Source organism: Erythrolamprus reginae, chromosome 1, assembly GCF_031021105.1.
Source record: "Erythrolamprus reginae isolate rEryReg1 chromosome 1, rEryReg1.hap1, whole genome shotgun sequence".
In the NCBI taxonomy this organism is placed as follows: domain Eukaryota; kingdom Metazoa; phylum Chordata; class Lepidosauria; order Squamata; family Dipsadidae; genus Erythrolamprus; species Erythrolamprus reginae.
Genome location: NC_091950.1, coordinates 125,002,728 through 125,018,248, shown reverse-complemented (window position 1 = coordinate 125,018,248; position 15,521 = coordinate 125,002,728). Strand labels below are relative to the sequence as shown.

At 34.5% G+C, this 15,521-nt stretch overlaps 1 protein-coding gene across 26 annotated transcripts in view; it reads left to right on the top strand.

The window, feature by feature from the left end:
- The window catches only part of SOX6 (SRY-box transcription factor 6), a 546,353-nt gene extending 531,329 nt beyond the window's left edge, over positions 1–15,024 (top strand). For all 26 annotated transcript variants that reach the window (XM_070764091.1, XM_070764122.1, XM_070764035.1 and 23 more), the window contains 2 exons: positions 3,698–3,914; positions 6,400–15,024. In XM_070764091.1, coding sequence (XP_070620192.1) covers positions 3,698–3,914; positions 6,400–6,703 — 521 coding nt within the window. In that variant the 3' untranslated portion in view covers positions 6,704–15,024. The remainder of the gene's footprint in view (positions 1–3,697; positions 3,915–6,399) is intronic.
- The last annotated feature ends 497 nt before the right edge of the window (positions 15,025–15,521 follow it).

The following is a 15,521-nucleotide window of genomic DNA, read 5'->3' as shown; positions in this document are numbered from 1 at the left end:
AAGAAAAAAATGCCCTTTCCATACTTAATGCCAAGCAAATATCTGTGGATTCTAGTATAACCGCAGATATTTGCTTGGCATTAAGTATAACTAATTATTGAAGACAACAACACTCAGTTACGGCTCTAGGATTTATGATTTAATATATTTTAACACTTGTATTGCTTTGTCTTGTTTTATAATCTTGCTCAAAGTAGGAAAAAAAGTGCTTTTTGACACTGGAGCTATATTGATCCTTCCTTGTGAGGAATCTTGAGATATGCCTTATTTTTTTTAGGGGAGTGTACAGTCCCATCAAAAATAAGTGAATTACACAAACCAGACAATTCTTCACTAACAAAATTTTGAGATTTGGAATTATTTTATTGGCCTCAGTCTTCTCCTTAGATGAAACAAAGCAATACACCTCGATGTCAGCAGCATTATGTTGTACAGTGATAATTAACAGTATATTATTGCGCCCATATATAAGAAATAATAGGAAATTAGAAACATGAGTTTTCTGCAAGAGAATTTTTTTTACACTGGGAATAAATGAGCATTAAGAAAAAGCTTTGGCAGTAATACGATGATTAAACTGAATGATAGCTATATTTCCTAGCATTTAAACAATAAGAAGGTTAAGTAGAATTTTTTGAGAATTCAATAGCCAAGTACATTTTACTTATATTTTTTTTATCCAGGTATCCAGTGTTAGGATTTATCTCACTAAAAAAGTAATGTTGATTTTCTATAGATTTAAGATTCAAGATTTGTTTGAAGCATTATAATGTCTCTAAGGTTAACTGGGAAGGGAAATGGATATTTTCCCCACCAAGACTTTAAATTAAGATTGCAAATGAAGATTGCAAATTTTAGCTAATAGAAAAACAATTATCATCTGAATTGAATTTGTTTTGCATTCTTACACATTTTAACAAAACTACTTTTCTTACATGCTTTTTTCTTTCTTTAAGAGATATTCAGAAAACCTTCAAGAAATAAGAGTAACTCTATTCTAAAAAATGTGGTGTTTTTCATAGAAGTGCTTATGTTTGTCTACTGTTTTTAATATGTTGTATGAATAGTCTTTCAGTTTTCTATAAAACGTGTACTGTTTTAGTTTTGGCAACTATATATGGAGTCCACATTATTTGTGTGCATTCTTTAAAAGGAAAAAAACCGTTACAAGTATAGTAAGAGTATTCATTGAAATGTAAACATTCAGTATAAATATTTCAGAAGTGCCAGCAATCATATGTTTTTAAATAAGATATAATGTGCCAGGAATTACCTTGCCACCACCAGAGAAAGAAGAAAAGAACAGGAGAAAGAAAATGTGTCAATTTACATATAATATTGCTACACATTTTCCAGGACAATGACAAAAATATTAAAATTGTTTTGTGTTGCTGACTGGATAATATTTATACAATTTTTCTATTGGTTGAAGTATAAAAGCTTTTAGTAAAAGAATAGTTTTCACCCATGTTGACCACAGCTGTAATCATTTTTAACAAGCTGAAAGCTTTTTCCTTTTAAAAAAAAATCTCTACTATGTAAGTAATTCTGTATAAGCAACATGCCTTATTTCACCCTTTAATTCTTTTATTAGTGTAGTTTGATTATTTTTATAGAAATTTAAACTAGTAAAGACATTGCACGTGTACTCTCCATGGAAATTTTAAGTATATACGCTTTATCTAACCTATAATATATATAATGAGGGGTCACTGAATTAGTCACAAAGAAAGTTTAATCAAAGCCAAGATGATTAGAGGATCATCTCTAAAATACAATTTGCTTACTCTTAGATTATGACATTTAATACATTTATGCTTTCAAAATATGTATTCAAAAGCTGTGGATTGATTTCAAGATCTACCAAGTAATTAAATCAGATATTTTTAGTACAGTGAAGGGCTTAGGTATGTTTACTGAGATTTTTAAAAAGTAATAAGTTTTTTCCCCTTATCCCTCTATTAAAAAAAAGTTAAAGTCACTTAACAGGTATAAAATATATTTGCAACGTAGAACTATAGAATAACGTTAGTAGAAAAGAACCTCAGATCCAATATGGTGGATGGTATTAGTTATGCAGCCTTTAAATATTTCCCGATACTATCTCTTAATAAATTAATAATTGAGTAGTAGAAGTAATGGCGATTTGATCTTTGTCTCAAGGTTATAGCCAGAATTTCCTGATCGTGAGCATGCAGAAATTATTATCCCATTTAACATAACTATGGTGGGTTCTTTATTTTTTCTACACAGAAATTCACTACACTGACCTGCCTCCCTACTCCCTGGCAAAGCTCTGCTTCTCCAGGTGTACAATCCATCACATGGATACGCTTATTTGGCCATGTTTCCTGTCTGGTCTACTGACATCTAGCTTGCAGTCTTCCTTCCAGCCCAAGAAATTAAGGAGATTCCCTCCTGAGCCTCTTGCCCTGCCCTCTATGCCTTGGGCTGCCTCTCCTGCCCCAGCCCCGAGGCCTTTCTCTATGCCAGTCCACTGCTTTAGGCCAAACAAGGTGGACTGAGGATCTTGCTTACCAGGGACAAGATGCCTAAGATTTGTGGATTTTGTGTCCCGTTTGAGTTTGTCAATGATTTTAGTATTTGTATTTATTAGATTTGTATGCCGCCCCTCTCTGAAGACTCGGAGATTTATATTTTATGCTACATTTTTAGATTTTTATTTTATGCTACATTTTTAGATTTTTATTTTATGCTACAAATTAACAGCATTAAGTATATTTTTAGAACTTGTGAAATGTGTTAAAATTAGTGCCCTTTCCCCCCTTTAATATAATTCACTACTGGTCCCACATTCAGTAAAGGACTTCGATGCCCTGTTTGTATTACTTTCAATAAAACACGCATCCTGTTTGAACAAAAAAAGAATTTCAATTAAATTGAAATTTCATTTCAATTTTTGTAGTCTATTTTTTCATGATGCCAGTTTAGTGACTAATTAGATTGTTCTTTTAGTAAACCATTTTTGGTATCTTTAAATGTAGGAGGAATGATCAACAATCTGGATCTCTTTGACTATGCAATGAAGACTGCTTTATACAGGAAGAAAGGTTCTTAAATATGTCATAAAGTCACTTGAAAAAATTTATATCCTCTTCACATATTCTGAAACTTAATTATCACAATATGCCATTCACTCCACATGTTCATTCTTATCACCTGCCTCATGTTCAGGTTGAAGCTCTGAAGGAGAAAGTTTCATCTGTTCTGTAAGTAGAGGTTCTGTAGTAGAGATCACCTTCTACACTGAAGGGTAACCTCTATTACAAGAAGTTTCTGGCTCTAGTATTTTGCATTGCTTATAGGACAATGAGGTTGAAGAGGGAGTCAGAGCTTAATTTTTCTCTTGCAACTTGCATAATGTACAGTATAAGAAAATTGATAACATTTGAGAAGAATATATGACAATTAGTTTGATTTGACATGGCTGATGCATTAAAATGAATTATGCTTAATGACTGAGTACAAGCTTGGAGACTCTTTGGCCTTTCCGATATTTTTGGACCAACTTCAGTAAGACTGATTCATAATGTAATGGTCAGAGTTTGTTGGATTTTCATACAGCCAGATTCTTACATACTGTTTAGAGGTTTATTAGCCCCAAAATGAATAGATTCAACAATTCACTGATATTTAGATATATATATATATATGCATATATATTTTTTCTATGCAGGTTCCCGCTGGAAATCCATGTCAAACCAAGAGAAACAACCTTATTATGAAGAGCAGGCACGATTAAGTAAAATCCACCTAGAAAAATACCCAAATTACAAATATAAACCTAGACCAAAACGCACTTGCATTGTTGATGGCAAAAAACTGCGCATTGGAGAATATAAACAACTAATGAGATCTCGACGCCAGGAGATGAGGCAATTTTTTACTGTAGGGTAGGTATAAGGGGGTTTTTCTTCCTCCCCCCCTAAAAAATAATCTAAATGTGTGATTTTTATGTCTTCCCAACAGTAATCCCATTCCTACTTAACCTTAAATTAAGATTAGCCCATGATTAAAACCTCCCCCACACACCCAACTCTGTTGTAATGATATTAACAATTGATGATAATGCATTAGCTGGGGTTTATTTCTATTACAATGCTTTTAAGTTAATATCAATGTAAAATTTTCCTCCCCATTACTGTTATGATATGGACAGGAATTAATTAATTTACTTCATGATTAATACAATTTTATCTAATTAAAAGTTCCTGAAATATTCAGCCATTACATTTTATGATGCAAAAAAATCAAAAATATATAAAATCTATACATTTTATAACCATACACATATAATTCCAAAATTACAAAAATGTTTATTGAAAAAACTGGAAATAGAAAAAGAAATTTGCACTAAATGAATATGAATCATTGTAAAGAGAATTCAGAACATTAAAACAAATATTGGAATGGACTGAATTTGTAGATTACTGTCTGTATTTTAAGCAACAGTAATGTTGCTTAACAAATCTCGCTTGGAAAAAATATTGAACAATGTGCTTTAATTAAAATAACCAGAATTAAATTCAGACAGGTTAACTTTCCCCCCTCCCACTTGAGAATTCTTCCACTGGCATAGACACAATTGCAAAAAGAAGAAAGTCCACTATAAATTAAATTATTCTCCTTCCTATTATTGATAGTGAATGTCTGTCTTTTCAGGGATTCTATTTATTGTAACAACAGATTTCAGAGCAAATTTTTAGACTCTAAATAATGAATGGAAATCTCATATCAGCTGTCTAGGAAAGTAGATCATTGATTTTTACTGTTTATGTCTTAGCATACAGGAGGTTAATTTTTTAATTTTTTATGTAACTCAAATGTAGATTAAAAATTGGGAATATAATTAGGATTAGAATATAATCCTCATTTAAGACAGAAAGGCAATCTTACTGGAGGTGCAAGAGGGACAGATGACTGACTTGACAGCAAGAGAATAAGGGACTCAAATATGTCAGTTACATATTTAGTTAAGAATACAGTTTATTGTATGACTATATAGCAATTAAAGCCCAATAAACTTAAGTTGAGGAGTTGGAGAAGATATGTCCTTATATTCCAGGACCCTGTTTTATTCAGATTCTGGATATTGTAGAGACTAGCATTCATAATCAAGTCAATGTGGGTACAGTTCCCCTTCAGATTTCTTTTCTGAATGGAGAAAGAAACTAGCTATAGATACATAGAAGATCAACAAGTCCTATCTGGACTTAACGACCATTAAGATGCTTAATGGTGACTGATCCTGGGATAATGGACCATACACTATATTTTTTATGGCTGAGCTTTAATTTATAATAGTAATATAAAATTTTAATTTAATTTATTAGATTTGTATGCCGCCCCTCTCCGTGGACTCGGAGCGGCTCACAACAAAATAACACAGTATAACAAATCTAATATTAAAAAACATTTAAAACCCAACATTAAAACCATGCAACACAATCATTCCATGCATAAACTATATATGCCTGGGGTTTTCTTAATTCCCCCATACGAAAGGCAAGGTGGGGCGGTTCTAATCTCTGGAGGGAGTTGATTCCAAAGGGCTGGGGCTGCCACAGAGAAGGCTCTGCCCCTGGGACCCGCGAACCGACATTGTTTAGTTAACAGGACCTGGAGAAAGCCAACTTTATGGGACCTATTGGTCGCTGGGATTCATGCGGCAGAAGACGGTTCTGGAGGTATTCTGGTCCGATGCCATGTAGGGCTTTATAGGTCATTACCAACACTTTGACTGGAAACTGATCAGGAGGCAATGCAGGCCGCGGAGTGTTGGAGAGACATGGGCAAATCTAGGTCGCCCTATGATAGCTCTCGCAATATAAATTACACTGTGTTACTAAACTACAGTCTTACTGATTTTAATTATTTCTGAACTCACAATCTCCTCGTTGTTAACCTGGTGTCTTAACCACTAAATCAAACTGACTCCCTGGGGAATCCCTGAATTCCAGTACTACCTTTGGCACAAAAACTAGTAGGGTGACCTTGGGCCACACTCTTAGCCCTAGGAGAGGGGCAAGAGCAAAACACTTCCAAAAACCCTTGCCAAGCAAACTGCAAGGACTTATCCAGGCAGTCACCAGGAGTCAACATGCACGCGCACACACAAACCAAAACAAAACCAAGAAAAAAAGACATCATAAGAGAAGAGAATATTTGTAGCTCAGGGTTGCATCGTGGGTCCTTGGTGCACTCTGAGCTTGATTATTTTCTTGCAGATGTTTCGTTACCAAATTAGGTGACATCACCAGTGCATTGATAAATAAGTCTATATCAATTAAATTGTTCAATATGCTTTAAAAATAAAGAGTTAAAAAGATACTGCTGCATCCTTTCTTCAAACATATCTTCCCCCCCTCCCCCTTGTAGGCAACAGCCTCAGATTCCAATTGCCACAGGAACTGGAGTGGTCTATCCTGGTGCTATTACTATGGCAACAACTACGCCATCGCCTCAGATGACATCTGATTGCTCCAGCACTTCTGCTAGTCCTGAGCCCAGCATCCCTGTCATTCAGAGCACTTACAGCATGAAGACGGACAGTGGGAGCCTGGCTGGAAATGAAATGATAAATGGGGAAGATGAGATGGAAATGTACGAAGACTTTGAGGATGACCCCAAATCAGACTATAGCAGTGAAAACGAAGCCCACGAGGCTGTCGCTGCCAACTGAGGATGTTTGCTGAATTACTCTGACTTTGTTTTCTTTTCTTTTCTTTTGAACAAAAAGTTCTTAAAATGAGCCTGCATGCATGTATGGCTCCTACAGTTACACCTGCAGAATGGTCTTAAATGTTTCTTATTGTGTGACACAGATTGTTCCCTAGTTTTCATGAACTTTTTAAAGCAATTTAGGTGAAGACATTAAGTATCAGACATTGGGACTTGAAAACTGATATGAATCAATCGTTCTCTTACAAGTCTTATCTCTCTTTTTTGGTTTATACTTTACTCTTCCAGGATGCTGATAAAAAGGTTTAAGTTACTGTTTTAATGGGGGTTTTACATTCTCACTCAGGTATGCTGTGCCAGCCTACAGATTGTGAATGTGTTTTTATTCTGAATTATTTTGAAAAAAAAAAAAACCTTACAAATTTCCTATCATGAAACACAACAAGTCCTAAGCGTGTACATCTATCTGTATTAGCTCATCCTTTTGAAAATAAGGTCTCTAAATTCCTTCCCCCCCCCCTCCTTGGATATAACTAAACTTCTGATGTGCCAAACTTTCCTAACTTCTGAATCTTAATATTTAAAAAAAAGTCTTAAGGGAGACACTGTAAAGTCTTAGACAATCCTTTGGCATCTTAAAAATACTGATATATCTTAAAAGAAAATCCTACTTTTTCCAGAAAATTGAAAAATACTCAGGAATCTGGAGACAGGATATTGCTTAAAAAGTGAATATGATTGCTACAAGTGAATGCACTTGTTCAATTGCTTCTGCCTCTTGATGTACCATCAGTGTGAAACATGAGTAAGCACAACAGAGTGATCAGCAGCTAAGACAGGTCTGTCTTAGCAACATAAAGCCACCTTCAACTCATTCTCTGCCCCTTTGCTTTGAATTCTTATATTCAGTCTTAATTACATTTGGTCTTAATGTATTCATTCCAGAATGTCAGGGGGCCATGTAGTAAAAGAATATTTTCAAATGTACTGTTGTAATGGCATTATCATTTGTTTGCCTTTTATTTTCTTTTAAAGAGCCCTTCCCCCATAAAGTGTGTGGTATCTTAAAAATAATGAGGCACTTAATATTGGAAAGGAATAACTCTTTATTTTTCTCTCTCTCTGTCTCTCTCTCTCTCACACACACGAGGAAATGTGTTTCTACATGTCAGAAACATTTGGAAAAAATGTTATTATTAGTAGAACAGTGTCATATACAGGAGAGTATACAATATTGACCTACTGTGCTGTTTCTTTTTAGGATAATTTGTGAGGATTCCCTATAGTACTTCTGTTTTCTAATCTTGAGTTATTGTATGTTGTCAGACACTTCATATATTCCCCACCTAGGCATAATGAAAGTTGTAGCCTAACACAGTATCGGGTGCAAGGCTTAAAAGTACTTCTGTTAAGTTTATGTATTAGATTATCTTAACCTTTGTCTAGTACATAGACAGCCTAGAAATCCAACATAGTCTTCCCTTTCTTGGAGAGTAAAGTGCTGCCGCTGTTTAGAAATCTTCCTACTGCTATTCAGATAATCATCCTTAGATTGATGGTATAGAAATTTTAAAATCTTTCAGATAATCTGCACTGAATATTAATTCTAGGCAACCAAAAAGGATGCAAAAATCATCCTTGTAGTTAAATTTTCACTTTACTCATTTAGATGCCTATCAAAACTTTCTTATCTACCATATAAGGAAAACAAAATGAAAGGACATAAAGCGATACCCCAAGGTCAGTACTGGTGAATTATGCCGGGTCCTTTAGATCAAAACTGCTGTAGAAATTTAAACTCTTATTTATTTCAGTACTAATATATAGTTTTATTATACATAATATTGATTTCTAAGGAGCCAAGGGCAAGGTAAAATAAAGCATTCCCAAATTAAACATCCAGCTATTTGTGGATGTCAGTATTTAACACTGAAATTTGAAATTGATGCATTTAATGTATTTCAAAGTATAAAACCTGGTTAGTGAATTATAAACTCTTTTAAGAGTTTTCATCAATTCCTAAGACAGAAGGCATTAATATTCTTTGATTTGAAAATATAAATGCTTTTTTCTTTATATCTTATTATCAATAGCTACAACTATTTCTAACTGCTACATATACTAGAAAGGTGGCAGTTTTATATGCCTTCTAAGTAAAACCAGTTTCACGTAGACATTTTATGGTATGGCAGGGTAAAAGTTTCAATGCCAATCAGATTGTCAGTGTGAATGTTTAATGGTAATTAAGAAAATATATCAAGTATTAATTCAAATGGAGCAGCTGCCTTTCCATTGCCCTTCCAAGTAGTATGTTTTAGCCAAACCATTTAATTATAAGAGGGTGAATTGTGTCAAGAGTTCTGCCTTTTTACAGACATGCCATTCTTAAGACTGGAGGAAGATTCTTATTAGCTTGCTCAGGGGATAAGAGTGCCAGGTTTTTGAATAGCATTTTAGCACTTTGTAGGATGGCAAAGATGATAAACCACCAAGTAATAAATCTATGAAATATGACCTAGGTTCTTCTACACTTAAACGATTGCAATCATATATTTGTGCCTAGAGCTTCCATTACCGAGAATGGCAAATGAGGCACCCTCTGTTTCTGTTTGCAATGGGAAGTTTACATAGAGAGACTTAGTCTTTTGATTGAGGCCATTGTATCTTTTTGCCTAGTTTTTTTTCCAGTGGGATTTAGATTGGCATTCTCATTAGCAACATTAACAGAGTGTTGAGCCAAGATTATCGGCATGCTGTCACAAATCTTGTAGTTTTAGCAGAAAAAAAATTTGACCTAGCAGTTTCCAGTAATTATTTGTAGAAGTGGAGGCAGTTCTGCAATTTTACAATAGGAGAATTTAATCCACGCAGCAAACCAACTGATCATTTGTGTGTGTGTGTGCGTGGATGCATACACACATAGTCATTTGGCAGCCATTCTACCATCTAGACTAGAATCATTTATCTTTTCTATTTATTTGAATGAATGCTTCTCTCATATCCCATAGTTATGATAGTAAAACTGGTCTAGCCAAGATGTAAAGGCACTTGTTATCATTAGCTGGTGAGAGTCCTCTTTATCTAGTTAAGGTACTGAAATAAAATCCTTTGTTGTCTCTGAGACTGCTTAGGAATTTGAACTGATCTAATAGATGTAGCTTGGATGGGAGATAACCCATTATTTCCTAAAGAATGACTATTTATTAATTTCCTACAAGTTTCTCCTGTTATAAATCTCTCTCCATTCTACATGTCTGGGGTTGTGTTTTTTTCTCTTCCATAGCTAGAATGCTGTATTGCTAGCATTGTATGTTTTGTAATTATTTTTGCACAAGGGCAAACATTTAGTTTCATGACTTATTTTCTTTTTATAATTCTATGACCATGCCAAAATAATATTCTGCAGGCTGGCAGAGAACAAAGGACTGTTCTTTAGGACTGAAACTTGATTTTACTCATACTACAAAAACACACACTCACAGATGTTGTTTCGTAAGTGTAATAAGCACTGGATATAAATGGTATTTTTTATCACTTCTAACTAATGTGAAACTGTTGTACAAAAAAACGACATGAACAAAAGTCATCTGTTTCGACTCGTGTGGGCCTGCCTCACAGTTGCCGGATTTGAGTCATTTTTTTATGTCTTGTTATTTCATTTATTTATGCAAGATTCTTATATGTATGAATACTTTGTTTGAGCTCCAGTCCTCCATCTGTGTTGATGATATGTAACTTAAATCTGTGTTGTTCACATTGATTGGCTCTTCACGAATCAGCAGATGGTAGAGTACGACTTATTGTACAAGTTTTAAATTTAAACTCTGCAGAATCAGTTTATGATATTTATTAGCCTATACTGGCTCTAACGTATCGATAGAAATCAAAAAAGGACAATCGTTGGGAAGCAAAAATATATTTTTTTCTTTTTTAAAATTCATCATTGGAGCTCAAAACAAGGTTTCTTAATAGTCAGCATCTCATTTAAGATTTTTAAAAAATTTGTAAATATAACATAGGAGATAGAATTTTATTTTTTGTTCATGGATAATTAGCTATATATAAGTTATGTATTTACTTTTGTTCTGTATCAGTGTACATAGGTCCATATTAAATGCTGACAAATCACTGTACCTCATGTAGATTTTATGCCTGCAGTGTGGCAGCAGTATTGTGGACCTGTAGCTAAGCTGGCGAGTTGCCTCCCTTTCGCCCTCCTTCGATCTGAATCCATATAATAAACACAAAATACTTCAAACATTGCACCTGCTTATAAAATAACAACCTCATATTTACTCTGTAGTAGTGGCATTATAGTTTGGGAGAACAGTAAAACATTTGTCCAAGAATTATAACATAGCCAGTTGATTCTTAGTATTTCTTCATTAGCAAATAAATGCATAGGACATGAAGTACAAACTCCATCTTTTGGGTATTCTAGCAGTCTGTGATTCCAGTTTAGGTGATAAAAGTGATGATTTCTTATATCCTTATTTAGCTCTGTAGGACAAGGTAAGCTTAGGTCTCATCTTGATCATGTATATGGTCTCACAATTCTTTGACATCTTTCTCAAGGTAGTCAGAGTAGGAACTGATTCGATTAAGTATTTCCACCCAGCCCCCAGATCTATCCTCCAATTTAATTGAGGTTTTATTTAAGCCAACTTTAAAAACAGATTACAATTTGCTTGTAATTTGCTCCAAGCAAACCTGATGGACATTCTTGGTTCTTTCTTTTTTTAAAGCAATCAATGTGACTTTAAAAAGTTATCAATAGGAAGGCAAAAAAAAAAGCAAATAAATAATCAAGTGTGTTTGAGGAGTTAGCCACTAATCCAGCCTTTTAAAATAAGTAGTATCAGTTGTTAATATAACATAGATTTTTTTTAAATAAAAAATCTGTGTTTGGTGTGAAACAGTATTGGCTTGTCAAAATAGAACTGTAGCATTTATAATTCATTAAAATATAAAAGGACAGTAATAATTTTCTATTGTCCAAGATAATGCCTATTTAAAATGAATGTGATGCCATGCACTTAGATTGTTAGAGTAACTGTACTTTGCAAACACAAAATTTAATATTTAACTTTCAAGGAAAGATTTCTGACATCTCTTGTTGACAATTGAAGAATGTTGTTTAAAAGATATAATAAAAGCATTCAACTTGACATGAATAAAATAACTGAAATACATTTTCACAGGGTTTATTAAAAAAAGGACAGAAAGCATCTGCAATGGAAAAATCTATTACTTAAAATACACAGTATTAAGTAAAAGGCTTATATGAAGGCATTTAATCCACCACCCCAATAATGTAGGTAGCAGATTGCTGGAGAAAGCTTTAGGCAATTCTTTTTGGCATTTTTAAAAACTGAAAGTTAGGCTTAGAAGTTGAAGCATGTACATTATGGCTTTGCATGCTTTAAGACAAAGAAAACATTTGGACTCCTGTAAATCTGACCTTCTCTGTTCATGAAAGCAGCTCTTTGTTCTTCTTGTTAATACTTCCATTTCACCCTGAAAAAAAAGATGTTGCTGCTTTAAAGAGACCAGGTGTAATGCAACTCGTACAGTAGTGGGTTTTTTTTCCCAGGCTTACATGGAAACTTGAAAAAAATTGAATTCTGAGATGCTCTTTTGCCAAAATCCACAGATTTTTCTCAGAGTATTTTCCAGGTGTCCACAGACATGGCCTAGTGTATATGCAGTACATTTGCTTTGCTGTTCAGTAGCAACCACTGTCTTCTGTTATATAAATGTATGATGGTATGCCAATACATCCTTTGGGGAAAAGTCCTGGATCATTTGCTGATCCCCATAGTCATCAAGAGGCAGTATGAGAAGGAAGGGTGAGATTATGATGGGACAAAATTTACACTCTGGTGTTCAATCTGTATAAATGAGTGCAATTGTTATTTACAATAAATACAAAACCAGCTCTACAAGGACAACAGTAACTTGGGAAAAGATTGCTTGAATAATTGTTTAAATGAAGCAAATGATTTTGTAAATGCAAGCATCACTTGATACATTGTTAAAGTCTGCTCTTATTGTATCTCCTGCTGCTTTTCATCTTATTGACTATTAATTTCTACTTTTCCCCAGTAAAAAATGCCAGTGATCCAGTAGAGAAGAACAAAACTCAAGGTGAAGCCCATGGTATATTTCAGAATAGGTAGATGAAGTGTAGGCAGTATGAATTTTCAGCAGCATATATTTTCAAGCAGCAAAGCCATTCTATTCAAGTCCAAAACATGTTCTGAATTGAAGCTTCAGCAGAACCTTATACATAATATATACAGAACCTTATACGTATATCTAGATATACATAATCTGGATAGGATTGTCAGTGCCAACAACTGCTCAAAACTGCAGCTAGTAGAATGTATTAGAGTATTTCATATTTTCAATTGAAAAAATAGTTTCTCAGAACTTCTTAACATTGCATGCATGTTTAAAGTTTGAAGTTGGCACTTAAGCATGACCTTTAAAAAAAAACTTAACATGTGATCTCAAATGATGTTTTTAAAGGCATAAAAGCACTTACATCCTCTTGTTTCTCAAAACCATTTTACTTTGGTTTCTTTTCTCTGTTCGCCACCATTACCTTTTGCTACTTTGTTCTCCGAATGGTTGATATATTGTGAATGGTTGGTGTATTGTGATCCCCCATTAGAAAAGGAAAATATATACATTTTTTTAAAAACCAACCAGCTAGATTTCCTTGTCATTGGATTCTATACCCACCTTTTTTATAACATCCCACATTAATTTTTGGAAGCTGATGGAAAGTATTCAGAGGGAGCTCACTGGTGTAAAGAGAAGAGTGGCTTTAGCATGATTGTAAGAAAACTCTACCCCACTGGTGTTTATGATAATATGAAAGCTCTAAAGAAGTTCAGTGATCTGCTTGCTTTTATAACATCTGCTTTCTTAGGAAACCCCAAGTGAGGTCCTTGGTGCTCTCAAAAGTTTGGGGAATGTGCAAACTATTTAACTGTTTGTATACTGCACATTGCAGTACCGCTAGTCCATATTCTCCATTTGTCTTCCTGTCATTTGCGTTTTGCTTTCTCAAAAGCACAGTTTTCCCCTCCTCTCCTGTAGCAAATGTTAGAATGTTTAAATATTTCTATCCATTATTGTATTTGCCATGTACAAAAGTTGTATTACCTTAAGATGAGCTTATAAGCTGTTACTTACTGTAACCCATTTTCTTTCCTGACATTGTGATGTATATTGTGAAATTGTATTCTATGTTAATTTAATCAGCACAATTCACTGACATGCTGGACTGACAATGCTAGCTGCTGTTTCAAAGTGTAAAGTTTTGTGTAGAGCTGTTAGGGGGACCTCAGAGGTTTCCCGTGTCAAGGTACTATGCTTTGGTTCTCTTGGGGGTGGCTCTTTCAAAGCTCTTTCTTACACCCCATAAGTCCATTTTTAAACTGGTGAGATTTTCTTGTACAAATTCTTTACAAAGTGCAGGTACCTACCTGAGCCCAGGGCTGGTAATGATTTGGGCATGTAAAGGAAAAAAAACAAACAAACCCGAGTGTCTATTGCTGCTTTGAATATGTTTTAAAAGTCTGAAAATGTAAATAGTTTATCAAAAAAGGGAAAAAAATCTTGTACAGTCCAGTGTAAAGTTTTTAAATGAACTGAAAAGGTTGCCATCGCATCTCTCACACACTCTCCTCTTGAAGCAGTTTGAAAAGACAACCCAAGCTTGCTAAGGATTTTGATTTTTTAAAAAAATAAAAATAAAAATATCTGTACTCTTAATTTAAGAGGAAAAAATCATTCTTAGCTTTGCTTCATAGCATAAACAGACTTATTGGATTTTGTTGTGCAGTATTGACGTGAGGTAAATTAAATATTAAATAATTTTTCAGTGGTACTTTTAAGAGTTTTCTCTCCTCTGCCTCAGAAATGAATATAAAAGACAAAATGGAAAGACGCTTTCTTTATATCATATATTCTGGTGTACGCTGGCACCTTACTTACATCTTTGTGAGGATATTTGTTTCTTCCTCTTCTTTCTCTTCCTCCTCATATTCCTCCTCCTCTTTCCCCCCTTCTTCCTCTCCTTCCTCTCCCCCTTTTTGCACAAGGTGCTTTCCTGATATGTTTAACATGTCATCATTGGGTGATGCCATATACGCCATGATAAGGGGGTCTGAACCCTCAGGGGAGTGTCTATACGACTGCCTATTTATGCTCATTTACCTCAAGACTGTCCTCTCTGCCCTTAATCTATTCACCATCACTCCATATTTTGTACTGCTGTTGACACTTACAGATTAAAGATAAATTTTGTTTTATGATCTGCGTGTGGCTTTTTTTTCCTGTGTATCCTATTCTTTCTTTTTGACAGGTAGCAAGGAGAAAGAGATGCAGCTGACCCATGCTTTCTGCTCAGATTCATGTCCTCCCTCCCTTTTTCTGTCCACTTATTGAGCATGTCTTCCTGCTACGTAAGTGGCTTGGATATTCCGGCTTTGGTTTGGGAACAGTTGGTATTCCTTTCCTTGATAACCCCAAGCTTCTTTATTTATTAGAGGGGTGATGTATTAGCAGGGAATTACTGTGAGGCAAGATTTTCTGTAATATCAATGGGAAAGAATAAAAGTTCACTACTCATCTTTATATTAATTTTGGGCCTAAAATAATTAGACAATCCAACAGAGCTTGTCAGTGAGGTACATACTGTACACACCCAACTCTCTTACATCATCCTCAGTTAGTCAAACTCTATAAGATCATCTTTAGCTTCTCTTAGTCCAGGGATCTCAACCTTGTCAACCTTAAGAACACCT